At 43.1% G+C, this 19,294-nt stretch overlaps 1 protein-coding gene across 1 annotated transcript in view; it reads right to left on the reverse strand.

Moving 5' to 3' along the window:
• Positions 1-19,294, reverse strand: part of LOC119525171 (lysine-specific demethylase 5C-like) — a 41,022-nt gene that overhangs the window by 10,595 nt on the left and 11,133 nt on the right. The window contains 10 exon segments of the mRNA XM_037823775.1: positions 8,832-8,994; positions 9,101-9,282; positions 10,055-10,213; positions 10,346-10,465; positions 12,305-12,463; positions 13,497-13,654; positions 13,760-13,883; positions 14,643-14,774; positions 15,288-15,458; positions 15,774-15,896. Coding sequence (XP_037679703.1) covers positions 8,832-8,994; positions 9,101-9,282; positions 10,055-10,213; positions 10,346-10,465; positions 12,305-12,463; positions 13,497-13,654; positions 13,760-13,883; positions 14,643-14,774; positions 15,288-15,458; positions 15,774-15,896 — 1,491 coding nt within the window.

The raw sequence follows: 19,294 nt of genomic DNA on the forward strand, positions 1-19,294 counted from the left end.
CCTTCTGAACAGATCTCTAACTTTTTCTACCTGTTTCCATCTTTTTCTTTTTATTCTATTTCCTGGGAGATTTTCTCAACTTTTTATGCTTCTAAACCTTTTTCTGAGTTTTTCACTTTTGCTAACGTAATTTTAATTTCCAAGAGCCCCTCTTTGTTCTCAGTTTGTTTCTTGTTAATATCCTGTTCTTATTTCATGTTTGCAGTATATGTCTCTCTCTGAAGATGTTAATAAGGTTTCTTCTTCTCTTTCCTTTCCTTTTTCCTTTCTATCTTATCTATCTAGATACTTTCAGGTACCATACAAATCTCTCTGTCTCTCTCTCTTTTCACACACCATACAAACCATGAGAAGTATATAATCACTGGCTCACAGAACCATCACATTTCCCTTTTAAAATTTACTTCTCTCTGCCTCACTGTTTTCTCCAAGTTACTTTTTTTTCTGTTTGGTTCTCTGTCATTTTATAGGTTTTCCTCAGTTTTCTGTTAATCTGAGGCCATCTCCTTATATTTAAGAGTAAAAGATAAAAAAAATTGAATGGAGGCTCTGAGTGCATAAGTGAAACTTGGTAACAGTGAGCTTATAGTAAGATGATCTGGTTGGGCCATTTACTTTGGGAAAACCTAAATGTTTTCTCTCAGGCCAATCAGATTCCCCACAGAAAAAAACCAATTTTTCTGCACACAAAAGGCCTGACTGTCAGTGTTCCAAGAGCCAAGAGGAAGAAGGCTGGGAATCTTGGTATCCACTACATATACATTGATGAATCTTACTACTGTCACTAGTCTACCCTCAACTGTACCTGGAAGACTTCAATGCAGAGATCTCCAGTTCTTCTGAAAGAGTAAGGGAGGGTCAAATTCATAGCTGCCCAGCATAGGAGATCTCACCACTTCCTACTTGAGCCAATACTTACTTTCATCTCATCCATCTTTATCCCCAGAATGCTTGGTGCCACCAACTTCTGAACCTATTGGTGAATATGCAGTGTAAACAAGGTTGGTTCTAAATGTCACAAGTACTGGCTTAGGATTCAGTTTTCTTGTCTGGTTTCTAGTTTCCAAAATTTTGTTGATCATTGTCTCCTCTCATTTTCTTCATCTCTGTGATTTACATTAAAAAAAAAACCCTTTTTGTCATTTTAGTGAGGTTTCAGTAAGAAGTGGAAGTAGCCATGTGTATGATTAATTTGCCATCCTTACTAAGAAGTCTTACAAAGTTTTTAAGATAAATATTCAACGCTGGCAAAGATACAGTGAAATGGGTATCATGCAGGTAAGGGGATCAATAGATTCCACTCTCTGGAAAGCGAATTTAATCGTATGTATTAAGAACCTAAAATATTCATACCCTTCAAACCAAAGATTCCTCTGCCAGGATTCTAAATCAATTTGGAGACAATCAATGAATCTTTCCACTCATGAAAATAAAGTATCTTCACATTTATTCAGGTTATTCATTAGTTCCGACTCCTCAAATCTATCTCTACTTAGAGACAGCATCACTATTTCTTGCCTTTATTATTGGCCTGGCCACCATTACCAAATGCCAGAATGGTTTTCCAAAACATGCAAATCTGACCATGCCATGCCTCTGCTGAGAGTTCCTCACTAGAAGTCCCATGTCCACATGATAAAGCCACGCAAACTCTTAACTCTTTCTTCAGGGCTCACCTCCTCTACAAACCCTCTCCTGACCACCCCATCCTAAATGTTGTCTAACAGACTTTATTCCACTTGCTTACTCATCTCAGACCTCCACTTAGCTATGCATACCCTAATGTGGGGAACTGGTTTATTTACCTTCAGGATGCTGACCAGAGTCCTTGCACACAGGAGCTCTAGCAATATTTGCTGAATGATCTAGCCCCAGTGTTAACTTTTTTTTCTCTTTTTAAAATTTTATTGTGGTAACACATTTATAACATAAAATTTCCCATCTTAACCATTTTTAAGTGTACAATTCAGTGGTACTAAGTACATTCACAATGTTGGCTGTCATCACCACCATCCATTACCAAAACCTTTTCATCACTCTGTGTCCATTAAGCAATAACTCCCCCATTCCTCCCTCCCCAAGCCCCTGGTAACTGTTAATCTGCTTTCTGTCTCTATGAATTTGCTTATTCTAGATATTCATATAGTGGAATCATGCAATATTTGCCCTTTTGTGTCTAGCTTATTTCAATAGGTATAATGTTTCTACCTATTGATGGGAACTTGAGTTGTTGCCCCCTTTGGTTATTGTGATAATCCAGCCTTAATTTTATAGATGTGAAAACTGAGCCCTAGAAAAGCCTCAGGTAGTGGAGCCAAGAGTAGAACCTAGTGCTCCTGACTTCCTCTCAACTGGCCCCCTAATTTTGGCAATGTCACTTTACTCTTTTCTATATAGTTGTTTAGAAAAGCTCTCCTCACATTCTACAGCTGTTAAAAATGACTATTATGAATGGTTAAAAAGTAAAAACCCACATCTCTATGAGCTGATTAATAGATAAAAAGAACACGGTATATATACACAATGAAATATTATTCAGCCATAAAAAAGGAATAAAGTACTGATACACATTATGACATGGTTAAACCTCAAAAACATTATTCTAAGTGAGAGAAGCTAGACACAAAACCAATGATAAAATTCATACACTCAGTAGTGCTATGTCAAAATTTACATAGAGTACTAGATGGAAACATAACAAAACATTTAGGGTGGAGGAAACAAGGATGATTTTTCTATTTTCCATTTTTTAGAAAGAGGTCATATTTCTTTTTTGACAAAAATAATATTTACATTATATATCGATAAAAAGAAATGGCCTCTCCCACCAAAAAGGCCCCAGGGAGGGGGCTAAAGATAGCTCTGGGGGAGATCCAGCTAGCTAAACTGCAGCATGCCAGCAGAGACAACATGAAAATCAGATGCCTTGGATTGTACGGATACTGCCAAGGCCAAAAAGCCTGGAGATGTTGAGAACTACCTATAGGAGGGATAGGGTAAAGATGTATCAGCTAGCTGGCCAGAGAAATACTGTGGAGATGGAAGCAAAGAACACGTTTAAAAGTCTATGGTATGGAGGAGGGGCAAGATGGTGGCATAGAGAGGAGTGGAAGCTAAGTAGTCCCCCAGGAACAACTACAAAAAACCAGAAACAACTAGTAAATAATCCAGAATAACTGTGGGGGGACAAATGAGACCATCCACTCATCATCCACCAACCTGAATTGGGAGGAATGCCCGAGAACTACAGCATAAAATCTGTAAGTAAGACCTGCAGATCCAAGTCACGAGACCCCCTCCCTGATAGCCTGAGCTGAAAAGCCTCATGGTGCCAGAGAGAAGCTCTCTCCCAGCAAGCGAATACAGCTCAGCTGAGCTCCAACTGCGGTTTTAAGTAGCGAGTGTGAACTGCTCACTACAGGTATGCATCCCCAAAAAACAGACAGAGGCTTTGGGTGACGACTAACCTGGGAGAGCCAGAGGGTAGCCTTGGGCTGGGTCTGAAGGGGGCTATCTGTTTCTTTTTTGGCTCAGTCGAAAAAGCCCCAGTCATTTTCAGTTTCCAGGGCTTTGACCCAGGGAAGGGTGGAGACAGCACAAGCAAAGAGAGAGACCATTGAAATGCTAATGACCTCCACTTGGGGGATCTGTCTTCTCTAGGAGGAACAGGGTGGGGCCCTTTCCATTCAGAACCAGACCCCAGAGCCTGGGGGAACACGGCCACACCTCCTCACACCAGTCAAGAATTACAGGCTTTTGGGAGAATCTCCTCTGTGCTAGGTGACCCGTCCCCAACTCCTCGTCTGTCATGAGAGTCTTATTCTAAACCAGGGGATGGTAGGTTATGGCCAGGAGACCAAATCTGGCTCACCACTTGTTTTTGTATATGAGCTAAGTTGATCTTTATATTTTCTAATGGTTGGAAAGAATCAAAGGAAGAATAATATTTTGTGATGTAAAAACTTTGTGAAATTCAATTCTTAGTGTCCATAAATAAAATTCTTTTGTAATGTAAAAAAAAAAAAAAAAAAGAATTACAGGCTAACAGGCATCACCTGCTGGGCAGAAAAGCACAGTAACCTGAGGCATCACAGGGTGGAGCAATTTTCTAAGACACACCCTCAGGGAAACCAGATACTGAATATTTCTTCCCTCTGGGACCTGAACCTGTTCTGGTCTGGGCAAACCTGATTCGGATAACTAAAGAAACCATGCCTAGACAACAGAAAATTACAACCTACACTAAGAAAAACAAAGTTATGGCCCAGTCAAAGGAACAAACATACATTTCAACTGAGATACAGGAATTTAAACAACTGATGCTAAATCAATTCAAAACGTTTAGAGAAGATATTGCAAAAGAGATAGAGGCTGTAAAGGAATCACTGGGCATACATGTGGCAGAAATCAAAAGTTCAAAAAAAAAGAACTAGTAGAATCTATGGAAATGAAAGGCACAACACAAGAGATGAAAGACACAATGGAAACATACAATAGCAGATCTCAAGAGGCAGAAGAAAACACCCAGGAACTGGAGAACAAAACACCTGAAAGTCTACACGCAAAGGAGCAGATGGAGAAAAGAATGAAAAAATATGAGCAATGTCTCCAGGAACTCAAGGATGAAACAAAGTACAATAATGTACGTCTCATTGGTGTCCCAGAAGGAGAAGAGAAGGGAAAAGGGGCAGAAGCAATAATAGAGGAAATAATTAATGAAAACTTCCCATCTCTTATGAAAGACATAAAATTACAGATCCAAGAAGCGCAGCGTACTCCAAACAGAAGAGATCTGAACAGGCCTACGCCAAGACACTTAATAATCAGATTATCAAATGTCAAAGACAAAGAGAGAATCCTGAAAGCAGCAAAAGAAAAGCAATCCATTACATACAAAGGAAGCTTAATAAGACTATGTGCGGATCTCTCAGCAGAAACCATGGAGGCAAGAAGGAAGTGGTGTGATACATTTAAAATACTGAAAGAGAAAACCTGCCAACCAAGAATCATATATGCAGCAAAGCTGTCCTTCAAATATGAGGGAGAGCTCAAAATATTTTCTGACAGACAATGAAGACTTTGTGAACAAGACACCTGCCCTATAGGAAATACTAAAGGGAGCACTGCAGAGTGATAGAAGACAGGAGTGCATGGTTTGGAACACAATCTTGGGAGATGGTCGCACAACAATGTAAGTACACTGAACAAAGATAACTATGAATATGGTTGAGAGGAAGGTGGGGAGCATGTGAGACACCACAAGAAAGGAGGAAAGATAAAAACTGGGACTGTGTAACTTGGTGAAATCTAGAGTATTCAACAATTGTGATAAAATGTACAAATACGTTCTTTTATGAGGGAGAACAAGCAAGTGTCAACCTTGCAAGGTGTTAAAAATGGGGAGGCATTGGGGGAGGGATGCAATCAGCATAAACTAGAGACTGTAACTAATAGAATCATTGTATTATGCTTCCTTTAATGTAACAAAGGTGATATACCAAGGTAAATGCAGATAAGGAGGGATAGGGGAGGCATGTTAGACACTTGACATTGGTGGTATTGTCTGACTCTTTATTCTACTTTGATTTAAGGTTATTTTTCCTTTCGCTGCTTCCTAGCTGTCTTTTTTTTTTCTCTTTCTTTTGCCTCTCTACCTTCTTTGACTCTCCCTCCTGCCTTGTGGAAGAAATGCAGATGCCCTTATATAGATAGTGGTGAAGGTGGTGAACACATAAATGTATGACCATGCAGAGAACCACTGATTATTTACTTGGGATGGAATGTATGGTGAGTGAACAAAACCATATTAAAAAAAAAAAAACAAAACGGGTTGATGACAAAACCTCGAGGGCAATATACTGAGTGAAATAAGCCAGACATGTAAGGACAATTATTGCAGGGTCTCACTGATAGGAACTAATTATAATATGTAAACTCATAGACATGAAATATAAGGTACCAAGATATAGGACGAGGCTTAACAATGGGGAGTGGTTGCTTAGTATGAGCAGAATGTTCAATTAGGATGCACTTAAATGTTTGGAAATGAACAGGGATGTCGGTAGCAAGAGAATAACTAACAGCACTGAATGGTGTGTGAATGAGGAGGAAAGGGGATCAGAGTCATATATGTCACCAGAAGGAAAGTTGGAGGTCGAAAGATGGGAATGTATAAAACTGAATCCTATGGTGGGCAATGTCCATGATCAACTGTACAAATACTAGAAATCGCTTCCACGAACCAGACAAATGTATGCAATACAATTAGAAGTTAATAATAGAGGGGCATGTAGGGAAGAAATATATACCTATTGCAAACTATATACTACAGTTAGTAGTATTTCAACATTTTTTCATAAACAGTAACAAATGTACTATACCAACACTACAAGTCAACAATTGAGGGTGGTTGGTTAGGGATAGGGGAGGATTCGAGTTTCCGTTTCTTTTTTTCTTTTTTCATCTTTCACTTTATTTCTTGTCTGGAGTAATGAAAAGTTTCTAAAAACTGAACAAAAATTAAGTGTGGTGATGGATGCACAACTGTATGAGGGTACCCAGGGGCAAGTGATTGTACACTTTGGATCTCTGGATAATTGTATGGTATCTGAACAATCTCAATAAAAATGAAAAAAAAGAAGTCTATGGTAAAGTTTCTTTTAAAAAGTTAAGGATTACTCTGCCTAGACACCCCTGAAGACTGAAAATGTGATTAAACAAGAGGAAGGGGGTAGCAACAAACAAGATAGGATTTAACAAAGGATTACGAATACTGAATCTTTATATAAATATATATTTTTGGATGCTAGAGCATTAGAATAACTAGAAGAAATAAAAAAAAGACTTTAAATATTAAAGAGCAACATGACCTTAACATCCAAACATCTTAACTATCCAAAACCTTAAGACAATTCTTTTCTACTCTTAGAATTTTCCTTGGCATTACAGGCAAGGATGATGCTGTGCTATGGGTCAGGCAAAGGGGCCAATGTTCAGACCCAGTGTCTACTTGTGAAGCAAGAGAACAGAAAGAGCTCCTGATCATCTTAACATTCCAAGACCATGCCAAGAGATGGAAACAATCCAAATGTCCTTGAACAGATGAGTGGATAAACAAAATGTGGTATATACACACGATGGAATACTACACGGCAGTAATAAGGCACGAGGTTGTGAAACATGACAACATGGATGAACCTTGAAGACATAATCTGAGTGAAATAAACCAGCACAAAAGGAGATACTGTATGTTACCACCCCTGTGAAAAATGTAAAATAAATGTCTTATATTGTAGAATGCAGGGGACCTACAGATAGACAGCAACTAATGAAGGGGAAACAATAATCTAGTAAGAACAGATTAAGTTATGGAGAGTAATCTTAATGTTATGGGAATGCTCAGGAATGACTATTGTCAGTTAATTTTTGGGGGATATGGAAGAAACATGTTGGAAGCAATGTAGTTATTTCAGGTTATTTGTTTTTCTTATTCCTTTGTTTGGTTATGGTTTGTTAATTTTCTTGGAGTAGCATAGGAACATGTTGGAAGCAATGTAGTTAATTTAGGTTATTTGTTTTCCTTACTCTTTTGTTTTGGTTTTGTTTGAAATGTTTTTTATTGTTTTTTTTTTAAATTTTTTGATAGATAAGAGTTTAAAACAAAACACATTACAAGTCCAATAATTCTTAAACAGGGTGAGGGGGAGAGGGGAAAGGACCGCCCCTTTCTGAGTGCAGGAGGGTTGCCTGAACTGTTGTAGGATGCCTTCCCCTGCCCAATTCCCTAGATACTATTAGCCTTGGTTAAATATCACTACAACATATAATAAAAATTGTTACTCGTAGGATGTGAACTTACCTGAAAACAATTGAAGGCAAAAAGAAATTTGGGTGAGAACCACTGACCTAGTCTAACTGCTACTGTACAGATGCCCAAGGATATCTCAAGGAGACATTAATTCACTATTTACGGTCTGCCTACTATGTTCCATGCACAAGACTAAGTGGCAGGGTGGCCAAGGTCAGAGGAGGAAGAGAAGAGGAAGGAGTAGCATAAACTAAGACTTAGAGCAGGGGTGGAGAATGTACTAATCTTTGCTCCTACAGGACTGCTGATCAGGCTATTTTAAGATCCAAACCAAAAAATAATTCGATGATGTTAATCAATACTAGAAATTCCCAGGAATGTAAAATTCCTCACAGGTAAGCCAGGTTATATACCCCACGTTTTGTGAGGTGGGAGAGAAACACACAAAGGAGGAGGACAGGCTAGCACCCTGGGCTCAACTTTTCAATAAAAAGACCTACCCACTCCTCCAAAAAAGGCAACAGTACATAAAGTATGGCAGAGACTGCAAGTTGTCCCCTGATATTTATTCTTGCCATCTTTCAAATAACATGACCTCCAATTTGTAGCTGGTACATGAAAATCCAGAAGAACCACAATTTCCAATTTCCCTTATAGTTAGATGTGGTCAGGTGACTAAGTTTTGACTAATGGGAAATGACTGGAACTGATGAGTGCCTTTAAAAGTAAGGAGACTTCATCCTGCCTTTCCTTCCCCTATCTCCCTTTCCCACTGGCTGGAACATGGACGTGATAAGCCACCCCTAAGGTGCTGCCCTCAATCACATGGCCCAGAGAACTCATCAACACACTGTATGTGTAGCTAGTATTATTTTGGGTCTCTATTCGAGTGGCCAAAACCTATAGCCTAACTAATACAGAACAGGAACAGGAAAGGGGCAAAGAGTAGATTCCAGACCACAACCACTACAAATGACAGCACTAAATTATTCCTGCCCCTTGTACCTGTTTCCTGGGTACTCACCGGCACGCCATGGGACATGAGGGTGTTGGGGTTCATGAGGGTGACAAGCTGGTGCAGGAGATCAGGCTGGCTATCAAATAGCTCAGGTGTCAGCTTCTTCATCACCTCTTCCAAACGTTCTGCTGCAAGCGAGGGTACTCCATACCAGGTCTTTGGCTCACGCAAAGTGAAAAGGTGTACAAGTGGAAAGGACACAGAGTGGTCACACCCACGGTCATGCAGGGAGCCTGCCCTGACTGCCTCCCTGGCTCCCCAGGGCCCCTGCTCACCAGTGGAGGTAGTTAATGGAGTAACTCCAGTGATCCTCAATATGCCAGCAAAAGGCTGAGAAGACCATGCCCACGTACAGCCAAGGCACTTTCATGCCTGAGATATCTGCATTGATGTGGCACAGTACAGACTGCTCCAACACTGGCATCACATTCAGGTTCCAACCACTGGTAGCATACTCCTGTCAGGTCAGGTATTTATGGAAAGGGGATGAGGGTTATGCTAAGGGAACTGAGATCTTAAGTCAAGTTATTTGTTCTAGCTGGGGGAACCTTAACTTTGAGGTCACAGACCTTTCTGAAACATCTATGGAATATTACAGATCTTCTCCCCACCAAATGCATACACATGGAATTTTGCCTTCAATTTCAGAGAGGTTTACAGATAAACCTACCCACCCAAGTATCTGGCAAGTTAAAAACCCCTTTCTCTGGAACTGTACCCATTCATGAGGCAGATGTGGATCCTCACTTTTTTTTTTCAATTTTTTTCTTAGAGAAGTTGTGGGTTTACAGAACAATCATGCATAAAATACAGGATTTCCATACCCTACCCCACCACCAACCCCTTGCCTTGGTGTGGAACATCTGTTACAATTGTTGATAGCACTTTTTTATACTTGTACTATTTTTTAACAGTAAAGACCCTCACTGTTTCCTGCAGATACAATCCCGTTAGTGAGACATTTTATATACCTTCTCACTTAATTCTTATTTGCAAAATAGATACTATCCCCATTTTATAGATAGGGAAAGAGGTTAAAGAAACAATCTCATGTCTGCACATGCCGGGCACTAGGCCATGTTCTTTACATGCACCATTTCATACAAATCTCATAACAACCATGTGAGGCAGGCACAATTATCTCCACCTTACAAAGATACTGGATCTTTCAGCTATTAAATGACTTGCCTAAGCACACACAGCTATCAAACACCCATGAATCTGCTTACCTCCTCCTCAGGGGTTAGGTGCCGCTTACTGTCACTGACAGGGAAACCACTGCCAAATGCTTCGGAATGGATGTCAGCCCCATACTCAACAGTCACATCTTCCTCAATGCTATTCACCAGCCGCCAGAATTCCTTCTCTACAAGTTCTGTGGGCACCATCTGGGGGGAAAAGAATAGCAGGTAACTGTGGCTCATTGTATCTTGGCCCCAATGCCCCAGAAGAGCCGAGACCATCAAGCACCAATACCTATGACCCTAGCCCCAACACTATCCCAGCTCTCCAACACCTACATGCACAGGCATGTTGAAATAGTCAGCTTTAAAGGAGTCAGCCATCTCGCCAAAGCTCTGCAGAGTGTATTCCCGGGTAGCCTGCTCAAAGCCGAAGGCTTCAGGGGGCCTCTTACACTCCTGAAACCCAAGAGAACTTGCCACAAAGGCAGAGGCAAGAGGCAGAGAATCCTCAAAAGTGCAACTTGAATACTGGGTAGGAGTAGGGAAGGAGAAGAGTCGTAGGTCTGCAGTTAAGGCCCCTTTTTAGCGCCACCTTTTTCTTCTATCACTTCAGCTAAATTAGTCTTTTCATTTCTCACATGCACTTCCACCATGCCTTTGCTCATACAGTTTCTCTTGATTGGACTGTCCTCTCCCACTTTCTTTCACTGATTCTTCAAAACTCAACTTCAGTCCCAAAGTCTCCAGGAAGCCCTCCCTCATCACTACAGCCCATGATCTTTCCTTCCTTCAGGACTTTACTATCTAAACCATGGGCTCTCAATTAATTATGCAATCCTGTGGTCTTCTGCCATCATTTCTTTTCTCTCTAGCTAAAATATGAATTAATACAGGGTGCTCAGGGAAGCTTTTTCTATGTCCAGACAGGAACTACAGGTCTGGGAAAATGGCACTGAATAATCTAACACTTTGTAGGATGGGAAACTAAGGCATCAGCTTCTACAGTGACAAACCCCTGACACTATTCTTGTTCTTTAGGCTGTCTCAGAAGACAGGACATACCTCACTTTGTACCTATGCTCAAGGTTTTAGATGAGAACTGTGTGTAGCCCAGAGTCAGACACACATCCTGCTCATTTCTGAAAAGTGTATGCCAATCTGGTTCACTGGCCCACAATCACTTAAGAGAAGGGAGCCAAGTAGAACTGACATCTTCCTTGTCCATGATGTTTGTATCCAAACTCCTCTACACTACCAAGGCCATTATGCACTGCTCTGACCTCTTTCCTCATTTGTGTCCACATACACATCCGGTCTCTATGACCACAGTGAGTCCCTAAGATAAGACAAGAGACTATCAATGAATGCCTGCCTCCAGAAACTCAGAGGGAAAGGTAGTTGATGAGCACCCAAAATTTGGATGAAGGTATGGAGCTCATGAAACATCCCTGCTAGATTTCCCAGGCCTCTTAGACCTCACTGCCCCTACCTATTCTAGGTACATTCTCCCCTATATACCTTTGCTCCTGTTGTTCCTCCATCCCCTGGTCTAGAACACCTTCCTGCTCTTCTACGGTTAAAGTTTACATTATTGCAAACCAATCTAAATATCACAATAGAAGGAAAACAACTAAGTAAATGTTATACCCATATGATGGACTATTACACATTCTCTAGAAGAAAAAAAATCATACCTGTGAACAAATTTAATAATACAGAAAATGATAACGAAATAACAAATGAAAATATATAAAAAAGATCCCAAACTTATTAAAGGTAGTTATATACGCAACAGCAAAAAGATGAGAAGAAAATATACCAGACTATTAACGATGGTTATCTCTAGTTAGTAGGATGATAGGTAATTTGTCTATTTTCCAAGCTTTCTAAAAAACAAACAAACAAAAAAATCCTTGGAAATCAAAAGAACAATTTTTTCCTTAATATTCCTGTCCTTCAAATCTCATTCCCGATATCTTCTAAGACTGCCCTTAGTCATTTTTTTCTCCTCTCAACTCCTACATCTTAAAAGTTTCTAACACACAATTTAGCATCTGATCATACATCATCACATAATCTGTCTCATCATAAATCCTGCCTCCCCAGGTGGTCTGGGAGCTCCCAAAAGACAGAAGCCAAGTCTTTCCCCCAAAGCTCTGTTCAGCCCAGCCCCACCCCAGACATTCAAAACATAAGACTGTGACTGAGCTAGAAGGTTACTCTCAACAAGGCCAGATGAAGGAAGGCAAGAACACCCTATGAAGCAGATGTAGACTGGAGCTAGGGGGGCCTTACCGCCATGACACATTTTGGGCACCGCCAGACATCCTTGGGGATCTCAGGCAGAGGCAGCAGAAGACAGAAAATATGGTAGTTGTCATCACAGCCATCACACAGTAGGAGTTTGTCATCTTCATCCCCTTGGGAACACATCCGGCATATATACGACTCAATCTGCCAGGGGAGGGAAGCAAAAGGTCATCAACTTAAGCCCTGTCCAGCCTTCAAACATCAGGTTCCTCCAGAGTCTAGTCCACAGTCCATTATAAACCCACTCTGCTTGCCAGCTGGATCATTCATAGCCCTTGTACTGGCTACTCATGCTAGGTCTGGAGTCTAACTGCATGCATGTATCAACTCCCCAAATAGGCAGAGCTGTGAGAGCAGGGTCTTTATCATTCTATCTTTGACACCCCATTTTCATTCATTTGATAAAAGCTTACTGAACACCTATGTGTTGGCACTATGCTGACTCTGCAGTCACAGAGATAAAACATGGTATCTGCCTTTTAAGAGCATACACATGCTCTAAAGATGCAGGCTTATAAAAATTAAACCATAGTGTGAAAACTGCCAACAGAGGTCCATGAAGGGTACTGTGAGAGCCTAGAGAAGGAGGCACTCAAATCAGCTGCAGCTAAAGAGACAGCACTGAGGAAAAGACTTCATTGAAAAGGTGACACTTGAAACTGGCTGAAACCTAAAAGCAAACTGAAGTTTGGCAACAGCGCAAAGGCACAGGAGGAAACCCTTCCAGGTGGAAGAAACAGCATGTGCAAAGCATGGGGGAAAGAAAGAGCATAGTGTATCTCAAGAGGAAAAAAATGAACATACCTACAAGTAGTTCAGTGTGGCTATAGCAGAAGAGAGAAGTGGGCAGTGCTAGGGAATGAGGCTACAGGTCAGCAGGGACTGGATCATGCATGGTAATAAGGAGCTTAGCCTTCATCCTGAAGCAATGGATAATGAGTCTCCTTCTCTGGGCCCTTCCAGCATGTCTTATGTTGACAGCACTTGATCACCCTTTCTTTTTCTTTGTTCCATGTGAGTTGGCCTTATTTCCCCAATTAAGTGAGCTACCTGAGGGCAGGGCCCACAAGGCCTACTTTTCTGCTTAATGCAACCTTAAAGGTCCAGTGTCATGCTGGGGAAATGCTTGCTGAAGGACTGAGAAGCAGAACACTGGGAACTCAGGGCTAGTGCTTACAAACTGGGCATTGCTGTGGTTCCTCCGCAGCTGCATGGTCATCTTGGTGCAGTGCTCTGGGCTGTGACTCAGCTCATCTGTGCTCTCTAGGAAGGCCTTGGGTGAAGCTGACTCCTCCTTTACCACCACAGTTGGGAGACACTCAGGTCCTTCCTTATCTAGGAGAGAGAAAAGCAACTCTACAGGTCCAGGACAGTTAGGGACCCGCCTCCTCTCCCCAGTTGAGTGCATCCTTCATACTGTCCCAGCCTATTAGGCCTCACCTTTTTTCCACAGAGTCTTATCCTTGGCCATGAGGCCCAGGCCCATCATCTTGGGGCCTGCCCCATAGATCTGTAGCTTCTTCAGCTCCGGATTCTTTTCTATGTCTTCCTCTGTGGGTTCCGGCTGGGAAGAAAGAAAGAAATGAATCAAGACTACTATCTGGGGCAGATTACCCCATACTAAAAGAACAATAGCTCAGATTATATATCACCTGGGCTCATGCCAGGGGCTGAGACATAGGCAGGCCAGGGCAACAATTCAGAGCTATTTTTTGGAGACTGCGGTAAGTGAGCTCCCTCTTCAGCCTTCTCTTGGAAAGAAATTAACACAGGATTTCAATTTCCTCAACTGTACAATGAGAATATTAATTCCTACTACCTTATAGTGACGAGGGGGCTGGGGGATAACATTTACTTAAAAAACCTAATAGTGTTTGGCATAGAGTAAATACTCAATATATGATAACGACTAACATGAACTGCTAAATTATATGCTTCAATGAGCCCAAAGACAGTGTCTGTCTTGTGCTCTTATATTCTCAGTGCCTAGAAGAATGCCTGGCACATAAGCCTCTGCCTAGAGGTAGGATATAGGTTTAAGTAGAAAGAAGAGTTGTACCCCAATGAGCAAAGTGAATCAGGGAAGGAATATGGCATACAAGGACAGACATGCCAAGATACTGTATGAACAGATCAAGACCCAGCTCAGAAGCTCACCTGAGGGTGGAGGAAAGAACAAGAGTGAAGCCAAAGAGGTGCCCTAGTGCTCAGAACTCAGAAAACTGAAAAAGGGGATTAATGGAACAGAGGGCACAGCCTCAGCCATAGAGAGGGAGAGTACTCTCTCTACCCCAAAGCCCTGAAACAGAAGGGAAGTACTCACATCAGGCTGTAGTCTCTTGGCCCGCCGGCCATAGCTATTGAACTTGGAAGGCTGCAGAGACTGTCGAAGGGGGATGCTGTGGGGTTTGTACTCTTTGTCCTTCTCCTCATTATCAAAGGGACGTGTGTTGCACTGCTGAGGACAGGTGAAGGGTAAGAGTCAGGGCATGGGACTCCAGCCCCCAACAGCAACGGCTTCCCTTGCACCCCAATGGCAACCAAAGATGTGATTCCATTCACACACAGTAGCCCCCCACTCAACTGATCTTTCTCACTGACCCCAGCACACACTTTGGAAATTCTTCTCAGCACCTTTGCTTATGTCATTCCTTCATCCAACCACCTCCCAATCATCTCCCCAACTGAACTAGACCCCATCTCTCTGCAGACCTCTCCAGCTTAAAATGTATCTCTTTCCTCTGAATTCCTCTATTACTTAAGGACACATCACATAAACAGATAGCATTCTAGCCCTGCAGACTAGATAACTCTAGGACCTTTGACCCTGGGTAATATGGGAACCAATAGTAAAGGGTAAAGTTTAGCTCCCAGGTCCCTAGTTCACTGAACCAATTCCATTAAGAGCAAGTCTAGAAATTCGTGTCTGGAGATAAAGCCTCCTTCCACCCCAGCCTCATGTCCTTACCACCAGCTTGGCTCCAGACTGGTACATCTCATAGGGATAAACAATGCGTTCATAGTGGGAGCGCAGCAGGGAGCCAATGTTTTTGCCCGGTGCATAGTTGAGACGCTGGGCCACCCGGGCCCACCGACAATCCTTGCAAGTGGCTTCATAGCCACCTTCCTCTACCACAATCTGAAAGGACAAGTGGGAAGGGACATGGATGTGCTGTGTGTAATGCACATGGGGGAGCAGGTCTGTAGAAAGGACAAGGAGGACAATTCCAGCACCTCACATCACTGGGGACAACCCTCTCCTCCCAATACCACCACCCAGCCTCAAACTGCAACAAGAGATGCCAAAAAGTTCTGATGATAGCTTGTGTGCTGCCAGGTTGTGACCCTCCCATTTTAGCCCAGAGATGCAATATCCAAACCAAGGGGGTCCCCCTGAGTTACAAGGCTATTTGTGTGTGTGTTCTGGGGCAGGGTAAGAAAAATCTGTTCTTACTTTGCTGAGGCTGTAGAGGTCCAATATCCGGCATTCTACATTGGGAATTTTTAAGGAGGAGCTCTGGATTTCCCAAAATTTGGCAATCTGGTCCAAGTAGTTCAGTTTCACTCTTGTCTGGGCCTGGAGAAAAAATGGCTCAAAGAGACCACCCCTCCCCTTCCCCTTATACCAACTCCTGTCTTCTGGTTGAATCTTAGGGGAGGAGAAAGGGTACAGAACAGCCTACCTACACTACCCAGGGCCTCTCCCAATGAACTGGATCCCAGTCTCTAGGCAGAGCTTAGCCCTACCTGCTCTCTCACCTCTGACACCTTCTGGTCATTCAGATAAACCCAAGATTCCAAAACAGAAAGGGTCACAACAGTCAAAGCTTTACATACATTCTCTCTCAATTTCCTTTACAGGGTTGTGTATTATCTCCTTTACAGACAGGGAAACAGAGGCCCACGGTGGTTAAGTTGCACAGTAAGTAGCAGGAGGTCTGGATGTCAAATAACTTTAAGTTTTAGCTTTTCCTCTGCTACTTATTTGCTGTATAGCCTAGGACATATCAGTTCTACAATCTAGACCCCTGCCTTCTGGTTATAAAAGAGAATAAAATAACTGCCCAGAAGAGGGGACTGACAGAGTAATAGTGAAGGCCCTCTTGCAATCCTCAGAGTTCTGAGCGCTAAGCATGTTTCAGAGAATGAATGCTCCAAAAAAGCACAACAACCTCTTCTTATGCACCACGAAACTTGTTCTATGGTGGCTGAACAGTGAGAGTGTATACTATAGACAGGTTGGCCTAAAGAACTGAGAGACGGTGTACCAAAACAACACTGGCACCCAGCCAACCCAGGACCCAAGGTGGGCCAAAGATCCTAGGAATAAGGCATCAACCACGTTTCCCTGAAATCTCAGTAGCCTAAGAAGGGTTCCCAAAGGACCCAAGTCTATCACCTCCTCACCTCAGTCAGAGGGCATGATTCCAAAGAGAACTAGATCATCATTACCTTGCCCTGGTCCCATTAGGGGTAACAGCAACAGTTCTTTCTATTTCATAGATGAGGAAAACTAAGATCTATTTGTACAAAGAGATGACCTATAGCTCCTTGGCTGTAAGAACCCCTAAGGGGCCACAAACTCTACTCCTTCCATCTCAATCCCTTAGCTTTCTGGCTTTGGCCTCATCCCTCCTCTTCCCCCATATTAACCAGTACTATCCCTTTGGAAAATCTGCCCCTGTCCCATGCTAGGCTACACCTTGGCCCTAGCTGTACAGTTTTCCCACTCCCAAAACCTGGTCAGATCTATTTCTCCAAGGAACTTGCACACTCTACCAGAGATGACTTCTGCTCTGACCAGAACAGCACCTAGATTGAGTCTAGACCAGTGGTTCTTAATGGGGTGTGTGTGTGTGTGTGTTGGGTGATTTTGCCACCAGGGGATATTCGGCAATGTCTGGAGACATTTTTGGTTGTCTTAACAGGGAGGGGATGCTACTGCCATCTAATGGGTAGAAGCCAGGGATGCTGATAAACATCTACAATACACGGGATAGCCCCCCACAACAAAGAATTATCTGGCCCAAAATGTCAGTAGTGCCAAGGCTGAGAAAAACCCTGGTCTAGAAGACAAAGAAACTTTTAGGTCATGGATATTCACTTGGGCCTATTACCACCCCCCTCATCCCTACCCCACCCCAGGACATCTATTAAGGCTTGTGGATAAATAATTATTAATGGGAGGATGGAATGGTAGCACACTTCTAGCCTACGTCTTCCATGAAAAACTTCAGGACCTTACCTGGAACTAGCTGCAGGGTACCCACTCTATAACCCCAGGGCATTCTCAAGTCCCTATTGGAGAACCCCACCTACCCATGCAAAGGGTCTGGACTTCCTGTACAAAACAAAAGGGGGGGAGGCGGGGCAAGATGGCAGACTGGTGAGCTGTATGTTTTAGTTACTCCTCCAGGAAAGTAGGTAAAAAGCCAGGAACTGCGTGGACTGGACACCACAGAGCAATCTGTCTTTGGGCATACTTCATACAACACTCATGAAAACGTGGAACTGCTGAGATCAGCGAAATCTGTAAGTTTTTGCGGCCAGGGGACCCGCGCCCCTCCCTGCCAGGCTCAGTCCCGGGGGAGGAGGGGCTGTCAGCTCCAGGAAGGAGAAGGGAGAATTGCAGTGGCTGCTCTTACCGGAAACTCATTCTACTGATTCAAACTCCAACCATAGATAGACTGAGGCCAGACACCAGAGACTCTGAGAGCAGCCAGCCCAGCAGAGAGGAGACAGGCATAGAAAAAAAACAACACGAAAAACTCCAAAATAAAAGCAGAGGATTTTTGGAGTTCTGGTGAACACAGAAAGGGGAAGGGCGGAGATCAGGCCTTGAGGCGCATATGCAAATCCCGAAGCAAGGCTGATCTCTCTGCCCTGGGCACCTTTCCTTAATGGCCCTGGTTGCTTTGTCTATTAGCATTTCAATAACCCATTAGATCTCTGAGGAGGGCAGTTTTGTTTTTTTTTTTAAATCCTTTTTGCTTTTTCTAAAACAATTACTCTAAGAAGCTCAATACAGAAAGCTTCAAAGAATTGAAATTTGGGCACGTCAAGTCAAGAGCAGAACTAAGAGAGCTCTGAGACAAAAGGCAATAATCCAGTGGCTGAGAAAATTCACTAAACAACACAACTTCCCAAGAAAAGGGGGGTGTCTGCTCACAGCCACCATCCTGGTGGACAGGAAACACTCCTGCCCATCGCCAGCCCCATAGCCCAGAGCTGCCCCAGACAACCCAGTGTGACGGAAGTGCTTCAAATAACAGGCACACACCACAAAACTGGGCGTGGACATTAGCCTTCCCTGCAACCTCAGCTGAATGTCCCAGAGCTGGGAAGGGGGAGCAGTGTGAATTAACAGAGCCCCATTCAGCCATCATTTGAGCAGACTGGGAGCCTCCCAACACAGCCCAGCAGCCCAGAACTGCCCTGGGGGGACGGCACTCACCTGTGACATAGCACAGTCATCCCTCAACAGAGGACCCGAGGTGCACAGCCTGGAAGAGGGGCCCACTTGCAAGTCTCAGGAGCCATACGCCAATATCAAAGACTTGTGGGTCAGTGGCAGAGACAAACTGTGGCAGGACTGAACTGAAGGATTAGACTATTGCAGTAGCTTTAAAACTCTAGGATCATCAGGGAGATTTGATTGTTAGGGCCACCCCCCCTCCCCGACTGCCCAGAAACACGCCCCACATACAGGGCAGGCAACACCAACTACACACGCAAGCTTGGGACACCAATTGGGCCCCACAAGACTCACTCCCCTACTCACCAAAAAGGCTAAGCAGGGGAGATCTGGCTTGTGGAGAACAGGTGGCTCGTGGACGCCACCTGCTGGTTAGTTAGAGAAAGTCTACTCCACGAAGCTGTAGATCTGATAAATTAGAGATAAGGACTTCAACTGGTCTACAAACCCTAAAAGAACCCTATCAAAGTCAGCAAATGCCACGAGGCCAAAAACAACAG

Source organism: Choloepus didactylus (genome assembly GCF_015220235.1).
Source record: "Choloepus didactylus isolate mChoDid1 chromosome 24 unlocalized genomic scaffold, mChoDid1.pri SUPER_24_unloc2, whole genome shotgun sequence".
In the NCBI taxonomy this organism is placed as follows: Eukaryota; Metazoa; Chordata; class Mammalia; order Pilosa; family Megalonychidae; genus Choloepus; species Choloepus didactylus.